Source organism: Girardinichthys multiradiatus, chromosome 4 (genome assembly GCF_021462225.1).
Source record: "Girardinichthys multiradiatus isolate DD_20200921_A chromosome 4, DD_fGirMul_XY1, whole genome shotgun sequence".
In the NCBI taxonomy this organism is placed as follows: Eukaryota; Metazoa; Chordata; class Actinopteri; order Cyprinodontiformes; family Goodeidae; genus Girardinichthys; species Girardinichthys multiradiatus.
The window spans coordinates 10,843,636-10,864,306 of record NC_061797.1 but is presented as its reverse complement, the minus strand read 5'-3'; the positions used below and the strand labels follow the sequence as shown (position 1 = coordinate 10,864,306).

The following is a 20,671-nucleotide window of genomic DNA, read 5'->3' as shown; positions in this document are numbered from 1 at the left end:
AATATAAAAAGCACAACATTTAGTCTGGTCAAACATGGGAAAAATGATTCCACTCTGATTATGAATACTCTATGTCACCATCTTTTAGTTTTTCGTTTTGTAGTGTTTTTTACAACAGTTTTTGTTTTAATTAAAGTAATCGTTTAGAGTGGAAAGGTGTAATTTGAAATGTAATAGTTAGCATTGTGATTACGTCTTTTATTTTGAAAGCCTATGGCGGATGTTCTTACTCTTCAAATTGTACAGCTGTCCTGTCAGTCCCATAAGGCTGCAGCGAGGTATAGAAACGTAGTTTTGTGTAAAGATGGGTGACACCGGCTTGTCAGACGAGGCCGTGGCGGCGGCTTGTAAAAACGGAGACCCTTTAACTAAGGTAAGCAGAAGGTTGTGTTAGTGAACATAAATAATAAACCATAAACACGCTCAAAGCCAACAGGCCAAACACTTCCTGATAGGTTAACCTGCTGTTTGCGCTGCGCCTATTTTCGGACACATTCCTTAATTTGTAGACGTGGGATTTTTCGACGTTTGCAGTTCTTTGGTTCGTTTGGACATGGTTGGCGAAGCGCCTGATACCTGCTATGTAGATGATCACATTCCCAACTACTGAAGTGGTTTTTTTTTTCGCAGAGGCCGTTGTAGCCGAACTTGTGCTTGCCTGTTCGATAAATGAACTCCGGAACTCGGTGGACGTTTTTGTCCCGGGTCAGGATTTATGAACGTATTCCCGTCAAGCGTGCGCAGCACAGGGGAGTAAACTGACCAATACAAAGAGGGATTTACGGGTCTAAATTGGTTTTAGCCAACATGCAGTGTCTCTCTGGGTGTCCTGCTGCAGATTGTGGACATGAAATAGACGAGAGTGGACTGGTGTCTGCAGGGAAACACGTCAATACATGTTAAATCACACGAATGGAGGCTTCTCTTTGGTTTACGTTCTAGTGGAAATCATTTGAAACAATATTGCATTATTAAATCATCATCAAAACTGACAGATGAGTTAAAATATCAGTTCCCACCTCCAATGAAGTTGGGACGTCGTGTAAAACCGAATAAAAAAAACAGGATACAGTGATTTGCAAATCCTGTTCAACCTATAAGTAATTAGAACCACTACAAAGACAAGATAATTAATGTTCAAACTGATAAACGTGTTTTTTTTTGTGTGCAAATATTCACTTATTCTGAATTTGATGCTTGCAACACATTCCAAAATAAGCTATGTTTACCACTGTGTTACACCACCTTTCCTTTTAGCACTACTTAATGAGCAACACTAATTGTTAAGGATTTGTAGGCGTATTCTTTTCCATTTTTGCTTGATGTACAGCTTCAGTTGCTCAACAGTCCGGTATTTTGTGCTTAATAATGCTCCACACATTTTACAAAGGCCGACCGGTCTGGACTGCAAGCAGGCCAGACTAGAACCTGGACTCCTTTACTGTGAGCCTCGCTGTTGTAACACTGTGCAGAATGTGGCTTGGCATCGTCTTACTGAGATAACAGGCCTGAAAAACACGTTGCTTGGATGGCAGCATGTGTTGCTCTAAAACCTGTATGTGCCTTTCAGCATTAATGGTACAGATGTGCAGGTTATATATGCCATGGTTGCTAACAGACCCCAATACCATCACAGATGCTGGCTTTTAAACTTTGCACTGATAACAATCTGGATGATCCTTTTCCTCTTTGGCCTGGAGGACATGAGATGAATGTTCCAAACTGGTGTTTTCTAGCATTCCTCAACATTCCCAGTCTTTTTTTTGCTCCTGTCCCAGCTTCTTTGGAACGTGCTGCAAGCATCAAATTCAAAATGGGTGAATATTTGCAAAAAAAAACAGAGTATCAGTTTGAACATTAAATATCTCCTCTTTGTATTGTATTTATTGTAAATATGTTGAACAGGATTTGCAAATCATTGTATTATGGTTGTGTTTACTTTTTACACGACGTCCCAACTTCATTAGAACCGGGGTTGTACTTTAACTGAGACGTTTCTAGGGCAAAAAGAAGAAGGCAGCTTCATGTGTTTGACACAGGAGAACTGGGATATCCTTATGAGATCATATCTTCTTGCATTAGCTTTGGTGGATTTATGATCAGTTCTCAGTTTCAGTTCATGCCTCATGGATGTCCCAAGCGTGCTCATGTACCCCCAGGGCTCGCTTTGATCTGGAATATACAAGCAGCATTTATTTGGTTGGTAAGAAGGGTATTTGAATGATGGTGTATCAACAGATGGATCCATTAGTATTGGATGACCTTTCACATCTTGCAGTGCACTCTGGCAGAAGTTCCTGAGGTCCTATATGAATGTGATGTGTTTAGTCTAAATACAACAGCTCCCTTATACAGCTCTGATAACCGAAGCTGGTGTTAGTTACTTGATTATATAATAAACAGCTTTACACCATCATGCAAACCCCTGAGGAGCCGTACACTTTATAAGAGAGGATGCTTAAAATGCCTTAAAAAGCAACACATAAATCTATTTTCTATCCACATATCAAATGTTAGACAAAGTACTGTTTAAAAGTGTTACATTTCCTAATAGTTTTATGTAAATGGACCCACAGTGAATATAGCAGACTTAAAAGGGGAAGTGAATTCAAACTGTGAATGCTAGATCATTGTCTGAGCTGCCCTGTTAGCCAAAATGTTCAATCTACAAATCTCCATAGTTCATTAAATGCCACTGTTTGACCTAGGTGCTCCCAAATGGACATGTTTATGTTTAAGATCTTGAGTCACCATAATATCCAAAAACACTATATTGCCACAAGTATTGGGTCACACCACCAAATCGATGAGTTCTGAACAGATTTCTGACCTCAACCTTGTTGAGCACCTGTGGGATGAAATTAACGAGGAGGCTGAAATTCTGGTTTTCACATCTGACTATGAACACACTCCTGAACCTTGTGGATGATGTTTACTGAAAAGTTATATCTGCTGTTGCTGACAACAGTGGGTCCATCAACATATTGGACTTCATAGATTAAGAATATGATGTCTGCCCCCCCTTGATTTAAGGGGGCAGCAAAGACTGAGGCAGAGGCTCACCCTCTAGCAGAACACAGATGTAAACTTGCAGCTGTAATTGGATCATTGTGCAAAGTATTGACCCGGTGGGGGCTGAGTATAAATGCAAGCCAACCATCCAGAATTCTCTTAGTAGAAAACCTTAAAGACCAACTCAGAGGTTGCTGGTTGTGACTTGACAACATTTACTTAAGAAAAGTTTATGTATGAAAACATATTATACAGTGAACCACTGTCGGTGTCCCTCTGACAATTTGTCTTAAGCCAAATTTTACGATTTATTTCACCATTGCCATGGTGACCGACTGATTTCGAGCCACAGACTAAGCGTTGAGCTCTGATGCCAGGAAGCTCTGCTGCACTCATGGGTAAACTAGCTGCAATAAGATACCAGCTGCTTCTCACTATGACTGAAGGTGGCTGTAGCTGTTGTTAAAGTGATGTGTTTATGTGTGTGTAAAGATTTGTCAATTTATGCCTGTTTTAGGATTTTATGATGCAGCAAACCATGCTGAGGGTGAAAGATCCAGTGAAATCCCTGGATTTCTACACCAGGATCCTTGGCATGACGTGAGTTGTGGTTTGCAGGCTGCTGGATATGAAAATATTTATGTATTTTATGACATGTGACTAGCTGCCATAGATTAATCAAGCGTTGTGAAAGGTTTCCTTCTGCTGTGCAATACGTTGCAGGCTACTGCAAAAGTTTGACTTTCCCTCCATGCGTTTCACGCTCTTCTTCTTGGGCTATGAGGACAAGAAGGAGATTCCTGCAGATGTGAAGGAAAGGACAGCCTGGACCTTTTCAAGGAGAGCCACCGTCGAGCTTACACAGTAAGGATGGAGGTTGTACCAGTGATGGCTGGGAAGAAACACTTTCAGTAACAGTTGTGAGCTTTCTTAAAAACAGGCTGTGAGTTTCACAGCACTGCGATGCTCAGTTATAATCATTCTTACCAACACAGAAGAGATGAAGCCTTGCAAAGGGAGTTTTACCCTTTGAACGTTTTCCCTTTTTGTCACATTACAACCCCGAACTTGTGTGGTTGAACAACACGAAGAAGTGCATAAGTGGGAAGTGGAAGGATAAGGATATGTCAACAAGGCGTGGACGGGGGAGTTGAGTTTTACTCGGAACATCAACTTCCCAAGTTTGAAGTTTTAAAAATAAAAACAGTTATCCATAGATGGGAAATTTGAACAGGGAAGTCAGCGGTTTCTCACCAATGCCAACCATACACTCCAACAGCCCGTCTGCCAGTTTGTATTTTATTAAATCTTTCACTCTATACAACTTGTTTTTGTTAACATGTAAAAATCAGACGAATACATTGTCTTAGCTTGTATTACTAATAGCATGATGGCCAATAATTACATCAGTTCTTCAGATTCAACTGGAACACAGTTGATCCAGGTTATATATGATTCCCCGACGATTTCAGATGTAAATGGAAGACCGTATTGGTAGCCATCAACCTTTCTTCCTGTTCGCTGTCATCCAATACAGAACACTTATTGCATTATATTCACCTTGCAAATTATTAATAACACATGTCCTCTAAGGGCCACTAGAGGGAGCCCTAGGACCACTGGTGGTACCCCCACCACAGTTTGAGAACCATGGGTTTGCATTAAAGCATACTGATGTGTGACAATGGGCTAGTCAAAGTTCAGGCCAGCATATAATTGAGAAGAAATCATTTTCTCCAGCCAATCTGACTGAGCTTAAGTTGTTTTGCAAAGAAGAGTCAGAAATGTCCTCTAAATATTTAAAGCTGCTAGAGACATTCTGTGGTGGACCTGCAGCTGTAATTTCAGCAGAAGGTGGTTTGACTCAGTGGGGTGAATACACCTGCACAGCACACCTTTTAGATTTTAATTTGTAAAAAATGATTAAGAGCATGTATCATTTTCCTTCCACTTCACAATTATCCACCATTTTGTGTTGGTGTATGGTATAAAATCCTAATAATGGAGTTTAAAGTCTGGGTTGTAAAGTGTCAAGGTGATGAAGTTCAGCTGGTATCAATAGTTTTCAAGGAGCAGTACTACAGGCTACAGTTAGTAATATAAATTGGTAATTGGCTTTATTAGAGCTTCAGATGAAATCTAGACTGGATCTCACTGGGTATTAACTTTGCCTGTCCTCCTTGTCCCCTGTCTTTCCTCATGTGTTCGTCCTACTGTCCCCTGTGTCCTTCAGTAACTGGGGTTCAGAGTCTGATGACAGCCAATCTTATCACAATGGGAACTCCGATCCACGTGGATTTGGTAAATTTGGTTCCTATTTTTACTGAAAGCATAGTGTTAAAGTTTGTGATTAGCAGCCCTCCTGTGACTCTTATTGGAGCAACTGACTTTCTATTATTGATTTTCCTAAATATGCCAGTGTAAACCCACCTGGCTAAGTTTTGTATAAGTTTATAAGTTCAGTGTGCCATAAAAAGAAATACTCTCTATTTGAATTGTTTGTAGGACACCTTGGTATCGCAGTTCCTGATGTTTATGCAGCTTGTAAGATGTTTGAGGAGCAAGGAGTAACATTCGTCAAGAAGCCAGATGATGGTAAGATGGGAGAAACGGCGAAGAGAAAAAAATTCTATCCAGTCTTTCTGGACCCACAGTAAATATTTAAAGGTTTGATTCATTTTTTATGAGATTCAGGTTGTTCAAGTAAATTCTCTCCTCTTCCTCCTCATGTTTTTTCCTCAGGTAAAATGAAAGGCTTGGCCTTCATCCAGGACCCTGATGGATATTGGATTGAAATTCTGAGTCCTAACAACATGGTGTCCATCACCTCCTAAAAACTAACAGCATCCCTACCTGCTGCGCTGCATAAGACCCGGCCTGCTGTGGCTTCACTAGGAGAACACAGCAGCATTGTTTAACACATGGAAGAGCTGTGAGCCAGTGGATTGGGAACATCTGCATATTGGCAGTAAGGGTACCCCAGCTCGGCCCGGACTAATAATGGACAGCTGACATGCAAACAGATTAGTTATTGTGATATATAGTTCTCTACTTTATATAGCTGTTGCTTTGGTCTGTTATCATTATGGTTACATTGAAATAAATGTGAAAGCCACAGCATAAACCATTGATTTCTACAATCATTTCAGTGATTTCGAAACCGGAAAGTGTGCGCATGTGTGTGTGTGTGTGTGTTCCTGTCTTGGCATCACAGTGAGAACCATTTTCCCGATTTCACCATCAAGTTGAGGACCGTTTGTACCAAAGTGAGGACATTTTGCTGGTCCTCACGACCTATTTTGCTAACGGTTAGGTTTAGGACTAAGATGTGAATTGACTTTAGGTTAAGGTTAGGGTTAGGCATGAACTGGTAATAGTTAGGTTTAGGGTTATTGTCAGGGTTAGGGCATAGAAAGGGTTGAAAATGACTGAAAATCAATGGAAGTCAATGGGAGTCAACAGATGGTCCTCACTACATATAGCAAAACAAGAGGTTGTGTGTGTGTGTGTGTGTGTGAACTAAAATGGTGAGGATCTAAAGTGAAACTTTCTTGAGCTTTATCATGTTCAGACACAACTTGTGGCTCTGAATCGACAGCGTTCATTATTGAGAAAAGAATTACTGACATGGAGCAGCTAGTCTTCCATTTTCTTTTTTAAGAAGAGAGCTTTAAATCTGTTTTATAAGTTTGCATATTTACATTTTCTAAATAACTTGTTAATTTTCAAATAAGTCACATTCCAATAAACCTCTGCAAATAATTTAAACCTCATGTTTCTTATGAAAAAAATATGAGGGAAACTCCTCAGTAATTGTTAAAATCTCCTTCAGTGTGGGTCACTGATGAAATTATTCAAGTACTTTTCTGGACATCATAAAAACACTAGAAAAGTAACAAAGTTTGCTTTTTCCTTACACAATTTGTTTCCTGCTCCTTAAAGTGTATTGGGTTCTTCCAGTGTTCTTCGCAAAGGTCCAGATTATACAAACAGGAGGGTTATCTTCATTCTAAAAAAAACAAATTCGCTCACATTTTGCAGTTTTCCACAGCTTCTTCAGCCCAATTGATTTGGGGAAACCTTTCAAAAGAAGTAAATCGGAGTGCTTCCCCATCCTGCATGACAGGCTTTCTTAGTTTAGCAATCTAAGTTTGCTGTTTGCTGCTTCTTCACCTACTTTTTAGAGAACTTGACACATGTTCTATTGAGGTTCAAATCTGAAGTTTCCTCCCCTTATGTCAAAAAATTCTGGAAAATGCGCTGATCCTGTCCACATCTTTTGGAAGAAGTTGTTCTTGGGCATTTTGATAGAACTCTTCATTTGTGGCAGTGTTGTATTTTGTAATAATTGCAGAATATCAGTCTGTCTTTGTGGAAGGGAATAATTGGGTCGGTAAAAGTCTAGACTTCACTGAATGTGCAGATGCATCCACACCCATTTGCTATCCTGTAGTTCTACTGCTGCTGAACCTCTCAGTTCCCAATGATCCAGAAAAGCCTTCTTCCAGGGGCAGTGATTTGTAGCAGAGGTTGCCTACATCTGAGGCCATTTTGATCCTAGATACAATGCTTTGTGACTTTTCTTTGGAGGTAACCACTACTGAATTGAAGGAGCCAATGATTTTAAACCCATCTGCCTCTCTTTTTTTAGCAATCGGTCTGCAAATAATTAGATTGAGAGATCTCAATTGGACTGTTTTACTTTACCTTTGTTAATGATATGGCTATCCTAATGGGAAGCTAGCTAATCATTTGTGCCAGAGTACAATACGTTGCATTTTGGTTAAATACGAAGGTCGTTAGGTTGAAGAAGCTCTTTGTAACTAATTACTGCCTGTGATCAGTCTGCACACTTGTCTAAAGCTTGTTGTGACTGACCTGCACAGAGACCGAACTGCAACCTTCTTGTAAATCTTTGGAATTAGAGCGGATGCTGCAATTCTGGTTTTCTTATCTATGAACACACTCCTAAACCTTGTGGAAGATATTTACTGAATAGTTAAAGTTGCTACTGCTGGGAACGGTGGGTCCATCAACAAATTGGACCTTTATAGATTATTAAGAATAGAATGACATCAAAGTTCATGTACATGTAAAAGTACACAGGCAACTACTTTTGGCAATATAGTGTAGATGGATAGATATAGATACATGGGGCTTGGTGGTGCCCCCCAGAACATTGCACCCCTTGGAAGAAAACCATATTACCCTTATGAAATTCGGCCACTGTTTATGGATGTTTCCTGTTGCAGAAATAAAACTCTTTCTGGCTTCCTTCTTTTTGTCCACAAATTACATGATGAATCGCTCTTTCTGCCTATCAATGGATTTTTTTTTTTAGCAATAATATGTCCTTCACTCCATTTATCATTTTTGTAATGTGAAAAAGCAGTTTCTTTTTTTGCTCAACGCTTAGCTCCAGCTCATCTGTGAACCAGTTCAAAATAAATAATTAAAATCCCAAGTAACACCATATGACAAGTCAACTGTATGCGGTGTAAAATCTGAGTAAAAATAAACAGGACTTGTTGAACTAAAAAAATGAACATTTCTGGCAGAATCTAATGTCTCCACCTAAAGGTATCCAAGCCTTATTAAACAGTGGGAAAGTATTTGCCCCTTCGCTGTGTCTTCCTTTTTTTTCTTTTTTGGCACACTTGCATGTATCGTATAATCATGCAAAATTTAATACCAGACAAAACCTGAGTAAATACAAGAAAGTGTTTTAAAATGATGTTTTGTATTTATTTAGGGGAAAAGCTATCAAACCCAACCTGGCCCCCTGTAAGAGAACCTAGCATTAATCTAACATGGTCATGATAGTGTGGGGTTGTTTGGTGCTTCAGCACCTGGATGACTTGGCGTAAATGATGGAACCATGAATTATCTATCAGAACCTAAAGGACGACGTAATCAGTTTGTGACCTTAAGCTGAAGAGTAATTGGTTTGCAGCCAGACAATGATCTGAAGCACACCAGCAAGTCCACCTCTGATCCATCAAAAAAAAAAAGAAAGGATTTTAAGGTGCTCTATTCAGTCTGGACTGGTACTGAATATGTTATTCATATATCTGATATCTGATTTGGATGCTGTGGCCTGACATTTAAACACACCGTTGTTGCTCGAAAACTCCCCAATGTGACTGTATTAAGACAATTCTGCAAAGAAGAGTGAGCCAGAATGCCTAAACAGGAATGCATAAGATTTATTGCCAGCAAACTGGTTTTTACTTTAATAAATGAAACCACCATTGGAAAATTGCTCTATTTACTCAGTTTGTCTTTGATAATAAAAGTTTGTTTGATGATCGGAAGTAAGTGTGAGAAAAAAGCAAAAAAAAACAGGAAATCTGTAATGAGGCAAATCATTTTTCATGGCACTGTACATCTGGCTGAGTCTGAGGGTTTTGTGTCAGCAGATGGCAGCAAAACCTTTTCTAACAACTCTAATCCCAAACCTTGTTCAGTTACAGTGTTGTGCATTAAAACCTGAGAACATTTTTGATTTGAAACCCTTCAAACTCATTTACATTCTTTGTAGGAGTATATTATTTGTATAGCTTATTTTTATATATATTCTGTCTCCTACTTGTTTTATTTTAATCCTAGCTGTTAGACCTGCTCTTCTAATAAAAGCATCTATTCAAACTTATACAATGTTATTATTGTTATTGCAATAAGAAACTGTCTACTTTATGTTGGTATCTCTAACTGTACCTTTTCACTTTGCAAATGCACTGATTTATGCTTCTGTTAAAAACCTGTTGGATTTCTGCACAAAACCTGTAAGTGCCTCAGAGAAGCCACTCATACTATCCGCTTTCATCTGAGTGCTGTTGTCACAGTTCTCTTATCAGAATCTAACCCTAAAGCACTCATTTGTACATCTTTCAGAGACAGAACCCAGAAAATCAAATCACATAAGTTCTCAAGTTTGTTAAAATGGTAGAAAGTAACTGTTTATCTAATCAAATTTTAAACCTTGGTGTTAATCAAAGATCCATCCATCCATTTTCCATCCCTGCTTCTTCCATAGTCGCTGGGGAACTGGTGCCTATCGCCTGCAGTCTATGGGCAGGAGGAAGGCTACACCCTGAACAGGTCGACAGTCCATCGCAGGGCAACACAGAGACACAAAGGACAAACAACCATTCATACACAAGGGCAATTGAGAGATATTATTTAAGTTTGACCAGTTAACCTAACAGTCATGTTTTTGGACTGTGGGAGGAAGCTGAAGTACCCAGAGAGAACCATGCATGCAGAACATGCAAACTCCATGCAGAAAGACCCCCGGCCGGGAGTTGAACCCAGGACCTTCTTGCAGCAAGGCAACAGTTCTACCAACTGTGCATCATGCAACCCGCAGCTGTAACAACTCTCCCTAAGATAAAGGAGGTAGAAACAATAGAATAACGGTGCTAGTAAAAACTAAGATGAGGTTGGTACAGCTGGGTTGTAAGGGTAGCAATTATTTGTGACCAACTTCACTCATTTTTCAAGATTTATTTCAATAAAGCAGACAGCATGGACTTAAATGGCCTTTTTAATTGTTCTTTTGATTTCTATCCTCAAAATGATCTCATGGCTCTTGAAATCATAAACCTGGATTAAACATTTCCCCCTCCCACATTTCCACAGCAGTGGCATGCTGCCTGTACTTCAATTAAATCAGATCAAGACTGAAGCATTAATTAGCATTGCAATTTTGTATCTGAAAATAATCAAACAAATACTTCAGTGTAGGCTTTTTTAACATACAGACATGGACATGTTTGTTGGCTCCCCTGGTAAAACGTTTTCCCAGACCACGCATGCAGCTAATGCTAAATTAGGTAACGCGTAGCTGGATGTTTGTGCTCTTTGGAGTTGTCTGGTCTGTCTGCTTAACAGCTTGTCAGATTTATTGGACAAGTGACATGTAGTTGAGGGTCTGCTTGCATACAAGTTTTGGGTTCCCCTAAATGTGACTGAAGCCTATCTAACTAACCGCTACCTTGAGAGACTTAGAGGTCAGTCAGTCATTTTCTACCGCTTATTCCATAGTGGGTCGCGGGGAAGCTGGTGCCTATCTCCAGCAGTCTATAGGCGAAAGGCAGGGTACAATTGTAATCTTTGTGAAGCCGATAGGGAAACAACTTGCATTTGATTATAGGTACAGAACCTCCAACACACATCTGACAAAAGGAATCCTGGGGATTTGGGTACCTTCTGTTTGCATTTCTCAAAAAGGCCAAAGACCATTTATTTAAATCAGCCTAATGATTTATGGGGAAGTTGTGAAAAGAACTGCACTACACCTACAGTCCAGTAGATGGCATTACTCCTTTACTCCCTTTTAAAGATTTGCCTAAAAATGTAAAGTAATGATTTAAACCTGTTCTGCTTATGGATCCAGTGCGACTGGATGCAACAATGGACAGCATAATAAAAAACGCCTTAAAAACAAGTCATCTTTTAAAAATTTTTAATATACTTTCATTTAGTGTGTTAGAATGATTTGAAATCCCCGGCATTTTGTGTTTATGGTATACTAAAGTTGTATCCTTTTTGGTTATTTCCTTCGAACTCCTTTCCGTGTTCTTGTCAACTTGATATATGCCATGTTTGGTTTTGTAAGTTTGTAAGTTTAAAAAAAAGGAGCGAAGCACATAATCAGACATGAATAAGGATGGAGAGAGAAGGGGAAGACATGCCACCATCATGTGCCACTATCTGCATAGTGGTACATGGTGGTGGCCGCATCATGCAGTGGGGATGCTTTTTCTTCAGTCGGGAAAGGGAGGCTGATCAGAGTTGATGGAGAAATAACTGGAGCTAAATACAGGGGAATTCTTGAAGAAAACCTGCTGGAGGCTGTAAAAGAGGTTCACCTTCCAGCAAGACAATGACCCTAAACACCACCAGAGCTACAGAGAAACCGTTATGATGTAAGCACATATGTTTGTTAAAATGGCCCAGTCAAAGTCCAAATGTGATCATTTGTGGCAGGACTTGAAAATACTGTTCACAGTTACTTTTCATCAATGAGCTAGTTTGCAAAGAAAAGGATAAAGCAGGTAGAGACATACACAGTATTATAGCTTTAACTGGAGTGAAGGAGGGCTCAGGGGATCAGAAAGTTAAATTGCTCCAATCTTTCAACATTTAAATTTAATGATTAATATCAAAAGAAATCCAGGAATGTAGTAAAAAAAAATCATATAACTAGTTTTTTCATTAAAAAGAGAGCTCCTGTTGTAACTCACAGGAACCAGTCTCGATGCTGAGAGAGATGAAACATTTGAAAAGGTCACTCTGTGTTAAATGCCACTTTGAAATGGCAGAGCCAGTCAGCAGAGATTACATCCCCCTGCATGTCCAATGTGGTTGTATTATCTACTGTGAGCTCTGATGACTGCTATCTTTGCACTTTATCTGTAGGTGACCGAAAAATTCATTGACCACAGTGACAAAGTGGCTCCTGGAGTGCAAAGCCTACAGCCCAACAAGTTTAATATTGACTGAAACAAAGCTGTACACATTACAAAGCTGACATTTCCATCTAAAAACTAAACACTTGTGCAGACAAAGTAAAATTCAATTTCTATTGATTTCTTTGTGTACAAAAATTACTGTAGTTCACTGCTTCACCTCGCCCAATGAAAGGAAGAAGACACCGATAAATCCATCCTTCCATCATTCATAAACAAGACACCATAAAAAAACTTAGACTCCTCCCCTTGAAGCAGAGACTGATCTCTGACCTGTAGGGAGAAGTCCACCTTTTTCAGGGTTATTAGTCAAACATTCTAAATTGCACTAAACTGCAAGAGCTTCACTAGAAGGCAATTAAAGAACTCAAAAATAACTTTTCAAAGCTTTGTATTTAGTGATTTCTTGAGTTATAAAAAGGAAATTGATCTATTATCTCAGTTTAGTTTTTCTAGTGAGTTTATGATATTAACACGGTAGGACATTTTTTAATCCATATAAACAAGTATAGCATGTATTTGTCATGATGTAGAGAACTTTGGTTTAGTTTTGACACCTTGGTTTGGGTCAGTTTGTGTTTTTGTGCTTTGAATCCCTGTGTTTGCTCTCTATTTTCAGCCATTCTCTCCAATTAGCTGTCCTCAATTTCCTGGACCTGCTCCGACACAGCTGGAACACATCAGTAATCACAGCTGTTTTCCATCAAGTAATCATATATGCCTTCTTGGTTCCTTGTCGGACCCCTGTTTCTTCATTCATTGTAGGTTCTGGTTTATTATTTTTTTTGCAACCTGCCTGTCTGCCCTCCTAACATGATGACATAGTAATGTCAGGCCTCTCCCTTGTCACCGTTGGCCAAGGTTAGGGTCAGGCTTTCATTTTTGTAAATTAAAACACACTGTTGGGCTGCTTGGTGGCTTGAGCCACACGCAATATGCTAAAGAGTAAAAAGGTTGCAACATTTTTGGCATCTCTGCCCAGTGGTGGGTTGTACTAAAAAAAATAACAAGAGTAGCGTTACTTTAACTCAAGTAAAAGTAAAACGTTGTGCTCCAAAAAAATTCCTCTAGTAGAATTAAAAAAGTACTTAGAAAAAGGGCTACTTAAATACTGCGCAACTGTTTGATCATAACATCTGATTTAATTTGAGAACAATTATGTAATCAGACAGACAAAAATGTAAAGTTATGTGCCAGTTCAGGCATATTACTGAATAAAATAAAATATGCACAAAATTCAATAACATTAATACAAAATGACAAATTCAGGCTGGAGAAACTATTTACAAATCAAATTCTTTCACAGCATAAAGCTTTTAAAACAGTACCGGTATTACAGTAGGTAATCAGTATTCATTAGAGCAAATTACTTCCAGTGACAATATCTAGTGTTTAATATACAGAGGTTGGATAATGAAACTGAAACACCTGGTTTTAGACCACAATAATTTATTAGTATGGTGTAGGGCCTCCTTTTGCGGCCAATACAGCGTCAATTCATCTTGGGAATGACATATACAAGTCCTGCACAGTGGTCAGAGGGATTTTAAGCCATTCTTCTTGCAGGATAGTGGCCAGGTCACAACGTGATACTGGTGGAGGAAAACGCTTCCTGACTCGCTCCTCCAAAACACCCCAAAGTGGCTCAATAATATTTAGATCTGGTGACTGTGCAGGCCATGGGAGATGTTCAACTTCACTTTCATGTTCATCAAACCAATCTTTCACCAGTCTTGCTGTGTGTATTGGTGCATTGTCATCCTGATACATGGCACCGCCTTCAGGATACAATGTTTGAACCATTGGATGCACATGGTCTTCAAGAATGGTTCGGTAGTCCTTGGCAGTGACGCGCCCATCTAGCACAAGTATTGGGCCAAGGGAATGCCATGATATGGCAGCCCAAACCATCACTGATCCACCCCCATGCTTCACTCTGGGCATGCAACAGTCTGGGTGGTACGCTTCTTTGGGGCTTCTCCACACCGTAACTCTCCTGGATGTGGGGAAAACAGTAAAGGTGGACTCATCAGAGAACAATACATGTTTCACATTGTCCACAGCCCAAGATTTGCGCTCCTTGCACCATTGAAACCGATGTTTGGCATTGGCATGAGTGACCAAAGGTTTGGCTATAGCAGCCCGGCCGTGTATATTGACCCTGTGGAGCTCCTGACGGACAGTTCTGGTGGAAACAGGAGAGTTGAGGTGCACATTTAATTCTGCCGTGATTTGGGCAGCCATGGTTTTATGTTTTTTGGATACAATCCGGGTTAACACCCGAACATCCCTTTCAGACAGCTTCCTCTTGCGTCCACAGTTAATCCTGTTGGATGTGGTTCGTCCTTCTTGGTGGTATGCTGACATTACCCTGGATACCGTGACTCTTGATACATCACAAAGACTTGCTGTCTTGGTCACAGATGCGCCAGCAAGACGTGCACCAACAATTTGTCCTCTTTTGAACTCTGGTATGTCACCCATAATGTTGTGTGCATTTCAATATTTTGAGCAAAACTGTGCTCTTACCCTGCTAATTGAACCTTCACACTCTGCTCTTACTGGTGCAATGTGCAATCAATGAAGACTGGCTACCAGGCTGGTCCAATTTAGCCATGAAACCTCCCACACTAAAATGACAGGTGTTTCAGTTTCATTGTCCAACCCCTGTATGTTCTCTTGACCTCCATATTTCTACCACAAAGTTACTTAAGTTAAGGTAACTAGTTACTACCTACCTCTGGTGTGTGTGTGTGTGTGTGTGTGTGTGTGTGTGTGTGTGTATCACAGTGAGAACCGTTTTCCCGATTTCACCATCAAATTGAGGACCGTTTGTACCAAAGTGAGGACATTTTGCTGGTCCTCACGACCTATTTTGCTAACGGTTAGGTTTAGGACTAAGGTGTGAATTGAGTTTAGGTTAAGGTTAGGGTTAGGCATGAACTGGTAATAGTTAGGTTTAGGGTTATTGTCAGGGTTAGGGCATAGAAAGGGTTGAAAATGACTGAAAATCAATGGAAGTCAATGGGAGTCAACAGATGGTCCTCACTACATATAGCAAAACAAGAGTGTGTGTGTGTGTGTTCCTGTCTTGGCATCACAGTGAGAACCATTTTCCCGATTTCACCATCAAATTGAGGACCGTTTGTACTAAAGTGAGGACATTTTGCTGGTCCTCACGACCTATTTTGCTAACGGTTAGGTTTAGGACTAAGGTGTGAATTGACTTTAGGTTAAGGTTAGGGTTAGGCATGCACTGGTAATAGTTAGGTTTAGGGTTATTGTCAGGGTTAGGGCATAGAAAGGGTTGAAAATGACTGAAAATCAATGGAAGTCAATGGGAGTCAACACATGGTCCTCACTACATATAGCAAAACAAGTGTGTGTGTGTGTGTGTGTGTGTGTGTGTCAAGGTGTGGGCATGGTTTATGTATGGATATGCAATCTCTCTCGAACCTTTTACTGATGATGCTTCCCCTACTCTTCAATTTAAACTTAATAATATAAACCAGCTCATGCCATAACCATCAAAACTAATAAAATATGAAATGGCAGTTCTTTTGTGTGAGCCTACTGCAGGCAGGGAGTGAGTTCAACTCTGGGTTTGCAGGTACAGGAGAGACGAGCAGCAGAATCTGCAACTTAAGACTGCCTCACGTAATAAGCTGTGGACAATGCTTTCCAAGCCATTACTGTGAATGTGTTGTTTGACGGCAGGGTTGGGCTGCGCCAAGATAAGCGAAGCTCAGACTGCAGCTAACTGCCAAGCATGCAACCCTGTTCCTGTTCCATGTGCCTAGGCTAAAAATATTTTAACTTGGGCTCTTGGTTCTGTAATGTCATCAGGATGTCTAAAATCACAGACCACCTGGTACAAGTCCACAAAAACCAATGCAGAGGAGAAGCTAGCAATCTCTTAGTATCTGGAGCTTTTGATGAGTTATTAAAGACATATTACAACAATAGGTCTGTGAAACCATTTAACACTTTTGGAGTAAAAGGTGAGTTTAAACGAGATGGAGTTAGATCTGTTTTTTATGATAGAAAAACTGTTAGCTAACACAATTGCCCTTTCTTACAATCAGTTTACTCTGGTATGAGTGAGTACCTTTTGAAATTGAATGACTATATTTTGTCAAGAACTGATTCCCTCATGAACATATTTGCCTCCTCTGTGCAGCCTGCTCAGCTCTCTTCTCTCTTGCTTTTGGCTCCACCCCCACAGCAAGCGCAGCTCATGGCTTCTTCTATCTGACAGAGGCCTAATGCAATCAGTCTTTACTGACACTGCTTACTGACTATAGTACAGGTCATTGTAGCCAAAATAACAACACAGGTTTTGTTTTTTATCGACACGAGTGGGAGTTTTGTCAGCTGATGGGCTTGAATAGAATAAGGGTTTTATCATAGTGCTTTAAAGTGGCTGCACATAAAGACAGTGTAGAGCAAATGTTCTATCACAATTTCGGACTCATTTACCTTTCTGTCAATTCATACAGGAAATATGTGAATCACAGCAGATTAAGGGAACATTTGACCATATCTAGAGTAGGGTTTAAGGTATGTGAGCAAAGTAAAAAGTAGATAATTAAACAAAGGTGCATAAGCTGGCTAAGGGGAGGTTACAAATGCAAAGCAATTACAATGTTTATTGGTGCATATCACAGTCTGTATAACTCTCTTTTTTATTGGTAAAAGATTACAAACTAGTTCAAGTTGGAACTCTGAATGAAGTTCAGAATATGTAAAATAGGGCTGTCAAAAATGTGGCCTGTGGGTCATTTGCAGCCTTCAGAATTATATTGTATGGTCTGTGGGAGCAATTTAAAAATGTTATGAATTATGCCTGGCGCAGGAGGTTAATGGAGATGTTTTTTTCAGTCTTCGATGTGAGGTTTTCACTGATGTGAAGCCTTTCAAAAAAGCAGACAAATTAAAAGCTTAAAAGAAAATGTTAGGTACAACACAAAGTATCCATCTTTATTAACCACTTTTACTGCTTTTATTTCAGGTTAAATGCTATTACTCAAAAGCAAACTTGGGCGCACCTATTTAGTTAACTTGGCTACACAGCAGGTGTTCTCAAAGAAAGATTGACCTGTATCCAGTTCTTGTTGCTGAGTATAGATCTAAAACATTTCTAGACAAAGAACATGGAAAACAATTGACCCCCCAAAACATTTGGGAAATTGTATGCCCTTCTTCTGATTGGGCAAATGTACAAATATATGTTTCTGATTAAGGATGATTTACAGATGTCTTTTCTAGAAAAGTCAGACTAATTTCTTCATTTCCTTAAAATCTTGTTTGCTTAGTTTATTGTTAAGCCCATATTTTTGCTTTTTAAATTTAAATTAAAATCAAATTTTTGTACTTTGATTTTGGTTCACGGGCAAAAAGTTTGGGCACCAATTGCTTACTTCCGCAATAAAAATAAATTATTGCAACTAGGATATGCTCTACTTTCCTATGGATTAATACAGAAAATCATTATCACTATGGGCCAATGGGCTGTAACAACAGGCTGTCCAAAAGTAGCCAGTTGTTGTAATCAGCGGACTGGATTTGTGATTAAACTTGGGCCTACATTAACATGGTTGCTGAACAAAGCAGCTGTTGTTCTATAAGCTACAGGTGTCCACATGTGTTTTCTGATACAGCTGGGAGAAGTGGTGTGCTGCCCACTCCTGATAAGACGTGATAGAGGTGGACAGATGCGAGAAAGATCACTGAGCTGTCAGTGTGTGGACATCATCAGCCAGCAAAAGATGAGAAGCTGTGGGCCAAGCTTAAACAGAAAATAAAATCTTATTTTAAATCAGTGCATTGTCATCCAACTCAGCACTTTCAATCTTTGCCAAAAATAGCAGTAGCTTGATCATGACTGATATAGACCCTAGCAGGTGACCTGTCACATTAAAACAACGGCTCAGTCATGGGTCACTACAGCTCTGTGTAATCCTTTTCTTTCATCCATTACGCCAGAGGCTGTCCTGTCATTTTGTTTGTCCTTGACCAGATTTGCTGACTAGACTGTTAACAGAGACCTCATTGGATGTCCGTATCATGTGTGCAAAGAATTGAAAAGCTAAAAGTTAGCTTACATTTCTTTTAGAGGAGAGGTACAATGACTTGGAATGTATTCACACCCCTTAAACTTGTTCACATTTTGTCTCAATGTATTTTATTGGGATTTTTGTGAAAGAACAACACAAAGTAGTGCCTAAATATGTAGTTAAAGTAAGGGGATACATGGTTTCTAAAAATTTTTTTTTACAAATAAATATTCACCCCTCTTTATTCTGATACCCCTAAATTAAATTAATTGCAACCACTTGCCTTCAAAGATTACCTGATTTTTAAAAAGAGTTCACCTGTTTAATTTAAGTTCAGTGTTAATCCAGCAGTTCTGTGAAGTTTCTCCAGATGCTCAGAGGTGCATTAGAGGACATTAGCTAACAACCTGCATCATGAAGACCAAGTAACAAAAGTAAGAGATACAGCTGGGGAGAAATGTCACTCAGAGTTCACATCCAAAGCTTTGGACATATAAAAAATCACTGTTCAGTCCATCATCTGAAAATGGAGAGTATGGCACGACTGAAAACCTACAAAGACATGGCCATCCACACAAACTGAAAAGCAAGGAGAGTTTTAACAAGAGAAGCAGCCAAGAGCCCCAGGGTTACTCTAGTTAGAGCTACAGAGATCCGCAGCTCAGGTGACTATCTCAACATGTCAACTTTTATTCATACATTCCACAAATCTGCCCTATACAAGAAGTAAACCATTATTGGATGCAGTGTGAAGTCCAGCTTACAGGTTACCTCAAACAATATATGGGACACAGCAAACGGTGGAAGAGGAAACTCTGGTCAGATGAGGCCAGAATTACCAAATATTTTATTTTGCCCTGTGTGCAAAATGCTGTTTGTGGTGGAAAACTAACACTGCACACTGAACAACCCACCACCACACTGAAACATGCTGTGTGGATGTCATCTTTCACCATTAAATCAGACCGAGCTATTTTTCAAAGCAGACAAATGGCAGAAAAATTATCTCTAGATGTATAGAAACACATAGAGATATTCCAAAAGATTTGCAGCTCTCATTGCAGCAAACACTGGTTCTACAGAATATTGAATCAGGGGGGACTGAATACAAATGCACACTGCACTTCTCAGATTTTACTTTTCAAACAAAAATGTTAAAAATCATGGATCCTTTTCCTTACACTTCCTGCGTTACTTTTTGTTGGTCTGTACTTAACCAGTGTCCCATCTAAGATGTGCAGGACTGCAGCCCCTGAGGAGTGCAATTTCACATCACTGGTTTACAGTGCACCATGTTTATAGATTCTATCACCTGTAAGCTAATCCTACATTTGAACTGTACCTCTGTGTTAGTCTTTACTGTAAATAATTCTTGCCTAATATTCATCATCTTCAACCATTCATTTAGCAGTGAAGGATGAGTATAACATACTACAATGTGCAGTGCTGTCTAGTGCAATGCAATAATGCTTTGCTGTTGAGCTATCTTATAAATGGGAGGCATCAGATAAATTCTTAAAAACAAAGAGGTCAGCCTGAGATAAGCAAATTCTGAAGTTCATATTTTTACTAAATCAAAGAAAAAGAAGAAAATTATGTCAGCATGAAAACAACAGCATATCACCTATTTTATTATATTTAATACAAATCCAAATTAGGTGCTTTGAGTTGTCCATTTTTTACACTGTTTAATATATTTAAAACAATTAAAACATGGCAATTTCTGACAGTTTAAATAATTTTAACCAATGGACATGAGGTTGAACAAATGCAACATTAGACTGTTTCTATGGTTACTGTAAAACTCAAATCCAATAATCTCCAGGGAAATAAAAATGAAAAAAGACAACCTGATTCATTGGTCTTCTTTTCTACCACACAACTGTTTCCTTCTGAGCTGCTTCGGTTTAAAACCTCAGAGGCCTGATAGCATGGCTAAGTACAACAATGGCATGGCAAGCGTTAACTGGTGGTTTCAGAGCACGGACACTGTTAAACATTTAATTTTCTGAGTTGATACAACAGATAAATTAGAAATGGATGGAAAAAGTCATCGCTACCAACAGCTTGCCTACAGCTGTGTCCGTGTCCTTGCATGAGTCAAAATGTGGGCCACAAAGAGCAAGTTTG

The 20,671-nt window shown here is 39.4% G+C and overlaps 1 protein-coding gene across 1 annotated transcript; it reads left to right on the top strand.

Moving 5' to 3' along the window:
* The first annotated feature begins 217 nt into the window (after window positions 1–217).
* On the top strand, window positions 218–6,136 carry glo1 (glyoxalase 1). The gene is made up of 6 exons (XM_047362604.1): window positions 218–373; window positions 3,530–3,612; window positions 3,736–3,876; window positions 5,246–5,313; window positions 5,518–5,607; window positions 5,755–6,136. The coding sequence occupies exons 1-6, from the start codon at window positions 305–307 to the stop codon at window positions 5,844–5,846; spliced, it is 543 nt and encodes a 180-aa protein (XP_047218560.1). The 5' UTR covers window positions 218–304; the 3' UTR covers window positions 5,847–6,136.
* The last annotated feature ends 14,535 nt before the right edge of the window (window positions 6,137–20,671 follow it).